The 14,670-nt window shown below is 40.3% G+C and overlaps 2 protein-coding genes across 3 annotated transcripts in view; one reads left to right on the top strand and one right to left on the bottom strand.

Annotated features, from left to right (window-relative positions):
* Dg (Dystroglycan) overlaps positions 1-14,670 on the bottom strand; it is a 542,469-nt gene that overhangs the window by 320,615 nt on the left and 207,184 nt on the right. The window lies entirely within an intron of this gene.
* Positions 12,620-14,647, top strand: LOC135709557 (uncharacterized). The gene is made up of 3 exons (XM_065231950.1): positions 12,620-13,145; positions 13,609-13,913; positions 14,138-14,647. The coding sequence occupies exons 1-3, from the start codon at positions 12,620-12,622 to the stop codon at positions 14,645-14,647; spliced, it is 1,341 nt and encodes a 446-aa protein (XP_065088022.1).

Below are 14,670 nucleotides of genomic sequence, written 5' to 3'. Positions count from 1 at the left end.
CTACTCTTCTAACATGAATCCAAAACTGGCTCTCCCTATGTTTACTTGCGCTATGCTCGGGTGCTGTTATTGTTATTATTGCTTCGCTATGCTCGCCAGACTCATCATATTATCTTCCCCCCAGAGCATTAGCCGCGAAAGATGATTCTGGGCATGGTAGCAGAGCACCCGGCAGAAAACAATAACAATTACCACTACAACCACTGCACTGGTAACCGAGAGCGAAAAAATAACAGATCATACCACGGGAGAAGAGTACCGGTACCTACGCTACATATAGGCGCATGAGATTCCCTTTCATTTCGCGATTCAGCGCTTCGATGGTGGGTCAGCCAGTGGTAAGTGTGAGCGAATGGAAGCCGTTCTGATCACGGAGGGAAAATAAAACCGGCCGCCTGCCAAGCCAGACGATGATGCGGTCGCCATCATGCTTCGAGTCTTGATCGTCATTGATCATTGCCATTATGACTTTTCTGGGCTTATAGCTGAACCAACACGCATGTGTTCTGTTGCAGTGTAATATCAAGATTTTAAACGGCTTTGTACGAGTTCTTACTGTTTACTGTTAATGGTTTCTGAGCTAAATAAGGAAAAAGATTGCTCGCATTCACATAGCAGCCGTCGATTACTTCTCAATGAAAAGTAAACATTAAAGAATAAGGAATACATGATGAATAACATATAATAAAGAAGCATAAGTTAAATAAACAATAAACAATACATAATAAGTAGTGCAGACAAATTAATAAAGAATAAATTATAAGGAATAAAGAATAACGAATAAAGAAAAATAAACAAAGAATAAAGAGTTGGTTGGAAATACTCTCTACCATGAAGCTTTAGTGTGATAATTTATGAGTTAGAGAATGGTCTTAGAAAAGGGTAAGTAGATTGTTCCTTTAGAATACGGCAGTATGAAAATTGAATAGAAGTTGATAATGCGCGAAGGGTCATTAATGCGACAGTACGCACACTTCTTTGCCTAACCCGTACGATGTACGCGGATATTTGAAGTATGTGATCAATACTGAAACAACTGGCTCAGTGGGGACTCTCCGGGAACATCATGCATTTCCTACAGAATTTTCTTATGAAAAGAACCTTCTAAGTGACAATTGGGAATCACCGCTCGAGGAAACTGGGGTACCACAAGGTTCAGTCCTTGCCGTGACCCTCTTCTTAGTGGCTATGAACAGCATCTTCGACCAGCTACCAAAAGGTATTTACATCCTGGTGTACGCGGATGCCATCGTCTTAGTAGTTCCAGGTAAAAGTCCCCTTCTTCTAAGAAGGAAATTGCAGGCAGCAGTAAACGCCGTAGTCCGTTGGACCGATTCAGCCGGATACAACCTTTCTGCAGTAAAAAGCGTGCGCACTCACATCTGCAAATCAAGGCACGGACCACCGCTTCAACCGATCACAGTCAACAGCCAACCTATTCCTTACAAGAAGACGATCTGGATCCTCGGAGTACGACTTGACAACCAACTCAGCTTCTTGGAGCAATTCTATGATCAGCAGCTGACACTGTGATAGATAAGCTGAGTTCTACATACAACAAGGCGATCCGAACCGTATCCAGTTTGTTGCCATCGGTGCTTCCTTTCGCCCACGTAGTTGCCAGCACGGTGTGCAAACGAGCAGTGAGTTACATGGAGATGACATCCGGGAATGACGAGACAACCCTCATCACAGAGGCCAACAGACTATTGAATCGATTCTGCAACTGTAACCTCCCACCCATATCCGAACTTCATTGCTGCGGCCCAAGAAGTTGGAGCCTACCTGAGATCCAAACCGACAATCATAATAGGAGCAAGTTCAGAGCTGGAGACAATTCACTCGTTCTAAAGAAATCGGTCACTGAATGGCTGAACAAGAAATACAGCGGACATTGCATTCGCTACACTGACGGTTCAAAAAGTTCCCTCGGCGTAGGCATTGGGATAACGGGTCCAAATCTCTGCGCTTCCCATCGTATACCTGATCTTTGTTCGGTTTTTTCTGCCGAAGCCAGGGCAGTATCCATTGCAGCCACTACATCGTCAGCAAAACCGCTCCTGATTTTATCGGACTCAGCCAGTGTTATTTCTGCTCTCTCTTCTGTACGCTCTCGTCACCCATGGATTCAGGCCATACAGGACAGGAGGATGCCTAACACCGTCATCGCATGGATACCTGGCCACTGTGGGATAAAGGGGAATGATGAAGCGGACCATCTAGCAGCCTCCAGGTTAACAGCGAACCATTTCACAAATGAAGTCCCCAGCCACGATACCAATTGTGGCTCAATTCTGTCTTTCATAACTCTTGGTCAACTATTTGGAATAATCGCACGACACTGTTCTTACGCGCAAGGTCATAGGATGCATCCACAGATGGGAGGCCCTCCCTGATCACAGAGAACAAAAGGTAATATCCCGACTTCGCACCGGCCACACCAGAATCTCACACGACATGAGCGGCAGATCTTTTCATATAGAGTGCGATCTAGGCCGGGTCCCTTTGTCAGTTGAGCACTTTCTCTGCGCCTGCCCAAAATATGCCGATCTTCGGGAAAACACCAAATCTCAAACAGCATCCACGACGTCCTTCAAGACAACCAAACTTCATCAGTAGCCTTGATCTGTTTCCTAAAAGATGCAGATCTCTTCCACCTCATCTGAAATTCCAACAGAAGAAAATAAAATAATCACTTGACAAATCACAAAAAAAGTTAATGCCAGAAACATGACGCCACACCTCAACGGATATACTCACCACATCATAACCACAGATTCAACCAATTCAACGGCCGTGTAAACTAACGGCAACCGAAGACAACAACCAAATACACACGACAAAAGGAAGAATAGACAATGATAAAATTTAACGGCAAATGAACAAGATTACGGATAACCAGTAGAACTTAGCTAGTGATAACAAGCCCAGAGGAGGTATTTATAAGCTCTCTTCTATGTATAAAATACTACAATAGACGAACCAGCCAAAGGCTGAAAATTTCTATAATAAACGAAAAAAATAACGAATAAAGAAAAATAAATAAAGAATAAAGAGCTGGTTGGAAATGCTACCTAACATGAAGCTTTAGTGTGATAATTTATGAGCTAGAGAACGATATTATAAGAGTGTAGGTAGATAGTTCCGTTAGAGTACGGCAGTATGAAAATTGAATAGAAGTTGCAAATGCGCGAAGGGCCATTAATGCGCGACAGAACAAGTCAAACGCACACTTCTTTGCCTAATCCGTACAATGTACGCGGAGATTTGAAGTATGTGATCAAATCTACAGGCAAAAAGTGTGCGCTTGGCTTGCTCATAGACTGTCTGCGGCTGTGGAATAGTTCTAGCGACGTTTCATCACTACCTAAAGCCCTATTTTGCCGAAACCATTTCCAGTCGATGGTGTGTTATAATGCAATTCTTCTTTACCTAACTATTGTGTTGCTCCTCTCGTCATGACAAAATTAGTCATCTCAGAAAGCAGCAAATCTCCTCGTACATCGTACACTGAACGAAAACTTCCGCAATACTTCTACTGATTATTGGATTGCTCGAGCCCTTAACAATATGCTGTCGAATTTCGGATGATTTCCTTATGGTTGAATTCGTCATCAACTGATGAGCATCCATATGACTGTCCTCCAAATAAAGGATGATATTTGGCTGTAAAACGTAAAGGGCTCAGAGGACAACAGTTTATGGATAGGATGACTTGCAAATGCATTAGGTAAGATTACTGATTCAATTGTTTACATTTTCATATTGAATAGCCATGAACGGTCATTCATCATGGACACACAAACAAATTTGTTGGTAGAGGAAACTTCCTCCACCACGAAATAGACAATCTACGGTTTCTACGCTTTACCAATGTTCGTAACACCTCTGATAGCGATGACTATGCTTCCACATCGTTTGTCTGCTCAGAACAACAAATGACGTTCGATAGAATTATTTACATCATCGTTTTGAATGATTTGCGTTAAGGGGCTGAACCAATACCAAAAGCATTTCAATTTAAAATGATCATTCTGCAGAGAACGTTACGCATTCCAACTGAAGGCTCTATCCCTTCTCATAACAATGTTCATTCTGTATTCGAGAGGAAAATTATCTGATTTCAAAACAACCGTCATCTATAGTCGCTATATTCATAGTCTGGCGGATAGAATTTCGATTAATCAAGAAGCGGAATCAATTCAATATATTGTATACCAACAATTGAAAAGGTAGTATCAACTTTTATAAACAAAACGTTGATTATTCTTTCCTCGCCAATCAAACGCAAATTACCGGCAACCCAAAATGGTGTTAGTTTGCGTAGGCAAGCCTTGAGTCACGAGAAAAGGGTTTCCGAAGTTTTGTTCACAATACCTGATGTGCTCTTTTCTGTTGTTGGTCATGATTTGCTCGATTGGTTCCACTATTTGACAGCTCAATTGGTTCCCGAGATTCTATCCGCCAAACTATAAAAATAGCGACTATACGGTTGCAGCTATCATTTGAAAAGGCGATTTCGATGTTTCGATTTTAATAGTCTGAAGTTTCATTCGAACAGAGAACGGTGGTTTGGTACAGTGTACGAGTAAGGTAAAGAAGTGTGTGTATTGTCGCATTAATGGCCCTTCGCTTATTTTCAACTTCTATTCAATTTTCATACTGTTGTACTCTAACGGAACTATCTACCTACCATCTTCTAAGACCACTCTCTACCCAACAAACAATTTTAGCTGCAGCTTAGCTTATACAAGCAAAAATTAGCTGCATAAGGCAAATTTTGGCTGTATAAGCTAATCTGCAGCTAAAATTGTTTGTTGGGTAACTCATAAATTATCACACTAAAGCTTCATGTTCGATAGCATTTCCAACCAACTCTTAAATTCGCAAACTTCGCGTTTGAAGTAACATAATTTTAAAGTAAATTTAATTTAAACACTATGAAAGAATAAAGGACAAAAAATAAATAAAAAAGAATTAAAAATAATGAAAAAATAAATAGGAATGCATAATGAAGAATGTTGTTTAAAGAAATAAGAATTAAGGTTAAAATAAATAATATAGGACAAATAATTAATAACAAAGCATAAATAAAAAATAATAAAGAACAAAGAATAACGAATAACGAATAAATAATAAATAATGGAAAATGAATCCTTTGAATTTTATTTGAATTTCCTGAAAAAGCATATCGCCAGCTTGTTGATGCCCATGCTTCACCTATTTCGATTGTCCATCTCGAGTGGTACATTTCCATCTTGTTGGAAATTCGCACATATGTTTCCTATCCACAAAAAGGGCAGCAAACGGGATGTGGACAATTAAAGGGTGATACGGTCAAAATTTGGTCAAGGGAAAACGCGTGTAAATCGGTGAAATCGTTTATTTAAAAAATCAAATTAAATTTCTTTTTCAAGTTCAATTAGTATAAAATTCAGGAAAAATATTCAGTTAGGCTTCCGCTTTTCCAAATCCGAATTTCCGGGCCTTACGCTTGACCCCTGCCATCAGATTTTGTACAGCCACCTTGTCCACCTTCTTCGCCGCAGAAAGCCAGTTTGCCTTGAACTGCTGCTCGCCCTTAGCAGTTTTTTTGGTCTTCTTTAGGTTCCGCTTGACAATAGCCCAGTATTTCTCAATTGGGCGGAGCTCTGGCGTGTTGGGAGGGTTCTTGTCCTTGGGAACCACCTGCACGTTGTTGGCGGCGTACCACTCCATGGCCTTTTTACCGTAATGGCAAGATGCCAAATCCGACCATAACAGTACGGAACAACCGTGTTTCTTCAGGAAAGGCAGCAGACGTTTATTCAAACACTTTTTAACGTAAATTTCTTGGTTGACAGTCCCGGAAGCTATGAAAATGCTGCTTTTCAAGCCACAGGTACAGATGGCTTGCCAAACCAGATATTTCTTTGCGAACTTTGACAGTTTCATGTGCTTGAAAACATCTGCTACCTTTCCCCTTCCTTTTGCCGTATAAAACTCCTGTCCCGGAAGCTGCTTGTAGTCGGCTTTGACGTAGGTTTCGTCGTCCATTACCACGCAGTAAAACTTCGTCAGCATCGTCGTGTACAGCCTCCGGGATCGCGCTTTGGCCGTCGTATTTTGTTTATCATCGCGATTTGGAGTCACTACCTTCTTGTAAGTCGATAGTCCGGCTCGTTTTTTGGCTCGATGCACGGTTGTAGACGATACACCCAGTTTATTTGCGGCATCTCGGAGAGAGAGGTTAGGGTTTCGCTTGAAACTACCGGCAACTCTCTTTGTCGTCTCAGCGGCTTCCGGTTTTCGATTTCCCCCCGATCCAGACTTCCTGGCTGTCGACAAACGTTCCCCAAACACTTTAATTACATTTGTAACGGTTGATTTGGCAACTTTTAGCGATTTTGCCAACTTTGCGTGCGAGTAGCTCGGATTTTCGCGATGCGCGAGCAAAATTTTGATACGCTGCTCTTCTTGCTTGGACGGCATTTTGACAACTGAAGAGTGAATTCCAAAATCAAAATAGGAGCAACATTCTACACACACACACCTTCAAAATGAGGGGTGTTCAGGTTTTTTAAATGCAAAATTGAAAGAAATACGTCAAGTTGATATTGACCAAATTTTGACCGTATCACCCTTTATCGTGGAATTACGTCGATGAGTGCAGTTTCGAAGTTATTCGAGTTAGTCATCATGGAGCCTCTACTCTCTCATTGTAAGCAGTATCTAAGTGGTGATCAACACGGTTTCACTTCCGGTCGTTCTACTTCCACAAATCTGCTATGTTTGACATCGTATCTTACGGAAAGCATGGCAGAGAGGACTCAAACAGACGTCATATACACCGACTTGTCAGCTGCCTTCGATAAGCTAAACCATGCCATCGCGATTGCCAAGTTGCATAGACTTGGGGTCAGCGGCAACCTCTTGCGATGGTTTCGTTCATATCTCACTGATCGGCAACTGATGGTTGCCATTGGTAACAACCGGTTCAATATCTATCTAGCTACGTCAGGAATACCTCAAGGAAGTCACCTGGGACCTTTGATTTTCTTACTCTACTTCAATGACGTGAACTTGGTCATCGAAGGCCCACGACTATCGTATGCAGACGATCTTAAAATCTACCTACGAATCCGCTCGATTGATGACTGTCACTTCCTTCAACGTCAGTTCGAAGCCTTTTCCAGCTGGTGTAATTTGAACCGAATGGTGGTTAACCCCACTAAGTGTTCAGTGATCACTTTTACTCAGAAGAAAGAACCAATCACATTTGAATACAAACTTATCGGCACTGTAATCGACCGTGTGAACCATGTGAAAGATCTGGGTGTTATTCTGGATTCTCAACTTACGTACAAGCAGCACATCTCGTACGTTGTCGACAAGGCGTCTAGGACATTGGGATTTATCTTCAGGATAGCAAAGAATTTCTCCGATATCTACTGTTTGAAGTCACTGTACTGTTCCTTGGTGCGATCCATTCTGGAATATTGTTCTGTGGTCTGGAGTCCAAACTACAACAATGGTGCTGAGAGAGTTTAGTCCGTTCAACGCCGTTTTCTTCGATTCGCTCTGCGGAAGCTGCCTTGGAGAAACGCATTTCATCTGCCCAGCTATGAAAGTTGTTGCCAGCTGATTGATCTGGAGCCTCTCCGAACTAGAAGAGACACCTCTAGGCCCCTGTTCATTGCGGACACTTTACAAGGTAGAATTGATTGCAGTGCAATCTTGGGACAAGTCAACATTAACGTCCAACCCCGTGCGCTTCGTAACAACGTTATGCTGAGATTGCCACTTCAGCGCACAAACTATGGCATGAACGGTGCAATAGGTGGGCTGCAACGAGTGTTCAATCGAGTCTCGGGCATCTTCGATTTCCAAATGCCTCGACAGCTGCTATGAAGATACTTCTCATCATTCTTTTCTTTTCGCAGAAAATAGTTGCTCTGGCAGGCCATATGCCAATGCGGTAAACTGAGTAAACCGTACATCACAATGGGTACCATCAACAGCGAAATTTACCGCACCGAGTGCCTCCAGAAGCGTCTGTTGCCCTTCCTGCGGTCCCACGGAGGCGAGACATTATTTTGGCCGGACCTGGCATCATGCCATTACGCGCGATCGACGTTGGATTGGTACAGAGATAATAACGTTGTTTTTGTACCAAAAACCGCCAACCCCCCAAATTCACCAGAGATTCGTCCGGTGGAAAGATTCTGGGCCATAATGAAGACCAAAGTTCGAAAATCCGTCAAGGTGTTTAAGAACGAGCTGGAGTTGAAGTAAGAATGGATGAAAGTGACCAAAAAGGTCGGCTCCACCATTGCACAAAATGTAATGAGGGGTCTTAAGGGAAAGGTGCGGGCTTTCAGCGATGGAAAGGAAATTGAATAAAGTAATTATGCCAAAACATAATCCATATGTATTAGTTCATTCCCCGAAAGTTTCAAGAAAATCCGACATAAAATAATTTTTTTGCGAACACTTTTGTCTGGTGCATTTTTTTCGAGTACAGGCCTTAATAGTGAAAAATATATCTCTGAGTGTAGCTCTGAAGTTGTGACCGAAACACTAATGGCCAGTTACGCGCTATTCTAAAAAAAAATCTGACAAGGGTACAGTAATCCCTTAATTTATGTGGTACAGCACACCCACCGCTATTTCTCAGTTGTGCTTCACCGAATAGAGCTGCTTGTGTGTAAATAAGTAGTTTATGATGGACATTAATAACCTACAAAAATTAGCACAATTTATTGAAGGACAGCCGAGAAATAGCGGATGGTACCACCAACCGCACATATGGAGGTATTACTGTACGATAATTTCCAAAACTTTTCTATGGTGGCGTTAGCTTTTCGGTCATAACTCAAAAGCTGAAATATATATCGCTGAAATCAACATATTGATAACTTATTCCGTTTATTATTAACGAAATTACTAATACCAAAACGCATGCATGGATTTGTTATCAAGAAAACATAATTTGTTATCTTTTCACGGAGGACTACGTCTTTAATTTCTATACTGGGGGTCACATAAAAAAAAAACAAAATTTAGACATGTAACGAAAAATTCCAAACACGGACGTAACGATAGAGTGCAAATCAAACACACGACACATTGCGCATGCTCACATGAGCGAGCTCACCGCTCGGTTGACCGCTCACCATTTCACCAATGAATGGAAGGGAGGACAAATCGTCTTCTTCGTCATTTAATTTCTGCAACGGATGGACAAGCGTCGGACACGACGTATGAGTGGAACTATTCTGCAAGTATTAAACAGACTGTAATTCATCGTGATCTGTTGCAATTCCATTAGCTGTGGCGACAGTCGTCACAATTAATTTGAAAGACCCAGAAAGTGGACGCGGACATTGGAATGAGAAGCATTACCAACGGCGTTCGCTGCCAGGAAAGCCAACTGAGCACGCTGTCTCTGGATATATCCAAGTACACCAGTTTGTTCGCTTCGATCCAAAATGGCACTTTCATTAGCGACTGAAAAGGTCACCGTTAAATTAGGATACAGAAGGACATTGGCAGCTGAGTCGTTCCGTTAGATTGACTACAACATTGAACACCTGCAAATTTCAACCGCTGTGAAATGGTGTAAGCACGCCATCCCGAAAGTACCAGCATGTAAATCTCTTGGATCCCAAATGGTCTTTTTCAGGGCCACTATATTTCTACACTAAAGATTTAAGATCTTTTAAGATCTCTAGATGGTGGGTAAAATAGGTTCACAAAATTGAAATATGTTTGAATCATGGAGAGAAATAACAGCAAAGAATCATCAATCAGTGCCAATAGCAGTGTTCGGAAAATCACTAGCAGCTTTGGGTCATTGAGTCTCCGTGAGAGAATAAACTTGCGTAGATCATCCAGCTCTAAACCTTCCCGCAGACGTCAATTGGTAGCACGTTTATGCATTTCGTGTTAGTTCTTCATCCACTGAAGCAAATACAACAGCAATGTCAACAAATAACGCCAAAAGGCAACAGCGATTAGTACCTATTCGTTCCGTACTCTTCAACTCCAACAACCCTTTCGATGGACACCAGGAAGAAACAACAAACGGTCCTTTTTCTGGGCTACCATTTGAAAAACAAAAGGCCCTTTTCAGGGCCAACAACCAACAAACAAACGGCTCATTGGTGGCAACCAATCCAAATACAGAAGGAGTTAGATAATAGAATTTCGAATAATTAAAAGAACTAAGATCTAAGATGTAAAGTATTCATCACCTATTTCTCTTACCATCGGCCTATACTTACTGATATAAGTAAGTAGTATTATCATCATTCAGAAATTAATGTCACAAACAAACTTTTAAAACTACAGGTATCAGGTAGCACTCCAAATCGATCAAGATACCAGAAAAGAACAAATAACGGCCCTTCTCAGGGCCACCATTCGAAAAACAACCAGCCCTTTTCAGAGCCACCAATTCAAAAACGGAAGAGTTAAGATAATAGATTATCGATCAATTAAAAGAGCTGAAGACTCAACATATTTGTTCCGTCAACTAGCGGTCCTACGTCACGCTTCCGTTCGTGCCCATATCTATCCTACTATCCGACTTTTTTAACATCCTCCATATACCATTTCACAGTGGTCCAGAATGCAGATTTAGGTGGAATGATATGTTTTGAGCCTGAAATTAAAACTTTAGACTAAAAGTCTCTTCTACAAAGTTGTTGTAGGGTGTAGTTCCTATTATCATTAAAATAAAAAATCTAACTTTTTTGTTTGAATAAATTAAGGTATACATTTTTCGACAAAGTTATAGCTGAGCTAATTTCAAGCAACTTTATTGAACATAACTTTTTTGTATCTCCTAAATTGGCCGATTTAGAGCTATTTTCTTGAATTAAGTTAGGGTGGCTCTTAAAAAACAGTTTTTTTGCTCTAGTTTTCTTTTTTCGAATTTCTCAGCAAAGGTGTCTTCAGATAACTTTTAGATCTTAAGAAGGCGCAAATTTTTGTTGCCAAAAATTTGTCAATATCTTTTGCCGATCAAGAGTTATTGACGTTTTTATACAAAAAATATGCACTTTTCAAATGTTAATATCTCTGGTTGGGGCAAACAAAAAAAAAGTTTTTTTACGGCATTTGAAAGGACGTATGTTATTCTCAATAATATGAAAAAATGGAGGCATGTTATTTTTTAAACTCGTATAAAATCAATTTGAATTTATTCATATTTTTTACTATATTTGGTTATATCTTTTTCATTAGAAGAGATACAGGCAGTGCTGGTAAATCTCATGTCCATCATTTGAAAATGACAATATTGCGGATATCAAATTCTTACAACCTAATGAAGGATCACAAATTCTCTTCTCGTTACTTATCAAGTTGAATGATTATATCACGCAGTCCCTTCGTCATGATGGTGATGAAAAAAAATCTCTCATTCTTCCTTCAATGATTGACAATACCTCGTGTGTCACAGTGAGGAGGTGAGATAGAATGAGATTTGTGAAATTTTCATTCTCTCATAAGCTATCACATACACAAACTAAAGTCCTCTAAGTAAAAGTGTGGACGTCTGTCAAAATGTGTTCCAATCAAACCGTCAAAATGCACTGCGATTGGAAAACTTTTTGACAGACGTCCACACTTTTACTAAAGTGCTTTACTGTATTCTGAAAATGACATGTTTCAAAAACATTAATTCAGATTTAATTTGCATTGTTTAGATTTCGATCTCTTTGCAATTTATTTTATTCTGCCTTTGACATCCGCTAATGAGGTGCAGCTGTGACTATTTTCAAAAATGCATCGTGTAAAAGTTGTTATTTCAACAAACAGCAGTCTTTGGATTATCAATCTACTTTATGCATATAACATGTTAGCAGTCACGCCTTTTTCATATGGAGCGCTTTAAATCCGTGCGATAATTGCAAAACTGTAAGTTACTCGTGTACCAGATTTTGTTGCAATTATTTGAGTTCTAATCCTGATCCGAACCCATCTACAATGGCGGAAAATCAAACAGAAAAGAAAAAACTAACGTATACTGCTGCTGCCGAAGAGTGCGTTAGAAAAGAAGGTGGAAAAACAATTTGTGCAATTGAGCCCACAAGCGGATGTTCTTACGTCCAGGAGAAATACGATGTTGGAAATTTCATTCGTCATTTCAGAACTCAGCATCCAAAGGCAGCAATCAGCAAAAATTTGCTCAAAGAAACAGAATCTCCTGCAAAAAAGCCACGATTGGTAACAAAACAAAGTTTCCCGATTGACAAACGGCTTTTATACGAAGCATGTCTGAAATTGGTGACTCAGCACCACCTCCCATTCAACTGCTTTGAGTGGGATGGGTTCAAAATGCTTTTGGATCCCATTATGGAAACACTGAGCTGCCATGTAAATCGAAGGAACATCAAAATTCACATCCGCGAAACGGCTCAGAAAATCCGGGCATTCATCAGGAATGAGATGGAGGGTAAGCTTGTATCCATCAAGATAGATTCAGCTTCTAGGCATGGACGTCACATCATCGGTCTCAACGTCCAATATGAACTAGACGGGGAAATCGTTATAAGGACCCTAGGTAAAAAAAAAAAAGATAAATCTTTGCAATATTCACTCAAAATATTAATATACTCCATTTATTTCAGCTATGATGGAAGTTAAACAATCCCAGACTGCTAAATTTCTAAAGGACAAAATAGTCGAAATCCTGCATTCATATGGAATCGAAGTAAACCAAGTTTTCTCGGCGACAACTGACAACGGTGCCAATATGGTTGCGGCGATAAAAGAAATGCAAAAACTAGCCGCTACCTCTGTTGCTCCACTGGAATCTCTCATGGACGAAGAGGGCGCGGAAGAACTGGAGTGTGGTATGATCGATGGAATCACCAGTGAATTCGGAAGTGCACTTAATCTCATTAGATGTAGTGTACATACTCTACAATTGGCCATTACGGATGTGATCACGAAGAATGACCCAAAAATAAGAAAAATCACAGACATCGTTAAAGACACCAGGAAAACAAAGTACTCAATCTTATTCGACCACAACAAAGCTTCCAAGGCCCCCCTATGGAGCTTTACTCGATGGGGTGGACGATACAAAATGATAAAATCGATCCTCAAACAAGAGTCGTTCTACATCCTACTTGGACAAGAGTATCCGGAAGTTGGTAAGATATCTAATTTTTAATACCTCCGTCCAGACAGTACTTGTTCATATTAACTCATAAAGTCATAAAATTATTCATATAAAATAAGTATGCAAAAAGTGTATGTACGTAAACGTACATCCCATAATTGATAGGGCTTCATAAATACTTTTGTCAGTATCGAGTGGGGACAGCCCCGGCGTAGTGGTTAACATCCATACCTGTCATGCCAAAGTCACGAGTTCGAATCTATTCCCCATACAATTCCCCACAATTTATGTATATATTCTTCCATATTATTAATCTCGTTCAAACCGTATTTTTCATACAAAAAAAATGTTGTATGGAACGAGTTCGAACGAAAATGATAACATAGATTATAATCCAATTAACTACTCATCTAATCCATAATAACAATCTAGCAATATATGATATATGTTTATAATGAAATCATGATGAAATATACTATAAATTTTCTTCATAGCATTTCCGGATGATGACTGGACCTACATGAAGAACTACTTGTCTGCGTTCAAGCCCGTTTACAAACTGACGAAAAACTTACAAAACAAACACGTTCCATTGAGTGAGTTCTACATTCAGTGGCTTCAAGCAACGTTGATGGTAGAAAGTGAAACGGATAACCCTCTCAGCATCGCGTTGGCTCAAGCGCTTCAAAATAGGCTGAAGAAATTGCTTGAAAATATGGCATTTAAGGCTGCTGTATATCTTGATCCAAGATTCAATTTTCCAGGATCTACTGTTTTTGGTGCTGCTGCAGAAAAGAAGCGATACAGGTAATAGTATATTAAAATAGGCTGTCCATAAAGTACACAGATACTCCAAGAGGGCCCAGGGATGTCCATATTCCTCATAAACCGTTTGTTGATACAAATTTAAAAATAAAATTAAACGTAGACACTTTCTGAATTAACATACCCACGCCTCCCTCCAAAACCCACGTGGGATATGGACAGCCTCTAAGATAAGTCACTTAGACAAATTATGCTTTCAATTTTCAGAATTTTATTATCAATACTTGGAACAGAATCCAATCCCTGTCACCATGCACATCAGCAACTACAGCTGCTGTAAAATCCAAAGCCGACACGGTCGATGTGATGGACGACTACATTACCAAACTATTTGGAGGGCCTCAGTGTAGTGTATCAGAATCAGAACCACACGTTACATCATTTCGAAAGCAACTTCGGCAATTAGAAGTGGAGCCAAGACAACCTCACATTTATGATGTTTGGAAGCACTGGATGGCACGAAAACATACTCATCCGGAACTTTATGCAGTAGCAACTGTTGTCCATTCCGTCCCATCGACGCAGGTGTCCGTGGAACGTTCGTTTAGTGCACTGGCACTAGTACTGTCTAACATCAGGGCGGGTTTATCCGACGATACACTTGAGGATATCCTTATTATAAAACTCAACATGGATATTTTGCAGAAGGTGCTACCAACACTCCATGATTGGAAAACGTTTATTGCAGAGTCATCATCTTTTTCATAATGAGACAGATTTCAACTAACTAT

This window comes from Ochlerotatus camptorhynchus, unplaced genomic scaffold (assembly GCF_037179485.1).
Source record: "Ochlerotatus camptorhynchus isolate MF236.1 unplaced genomic scaffold, CSIRO-AGI_Acam_v1.1 ptg000361l, whole genome shotgun sequence".
In the NCBI taxonomy this organism is placed as follows: Eukaryota; Metazoa; Arthropoda; class Insecta; order Diptera; family Culicidae; genus Ochlerotatus; species Ochlerotatus camptorhynchus.
The sequence above is the reverse complement of the archived record's forward strand: the minus strand, read 5'-3'. Positions and strand labels throughout refer to the sequence as shown.

Bases quoted from the DNA above. Each gene is read 5' to 3' on its own strand.
- LOC135709557 (XM_065231950.1), top strand. From the start codon at position 12,620: ATGATGGAAGTTAAACAATCCCAGACTGCTAAATTTCTAAAGGACAAA. The intron at 13,146-13,608 runs GTAAGATATCTA...TTTTCTTCATAG, and splicing joins ACAAGAGTATCCGGAAGTTG to CATTTCCGGATGATGACTGG. The intron at 13,914-14,137 runs CGATACAGGTAA...AATTATGCTTTC, and splicing joins GTGCTGCTGCAGAAAAGAAG to AATTTTCAGAATTTTATTAT.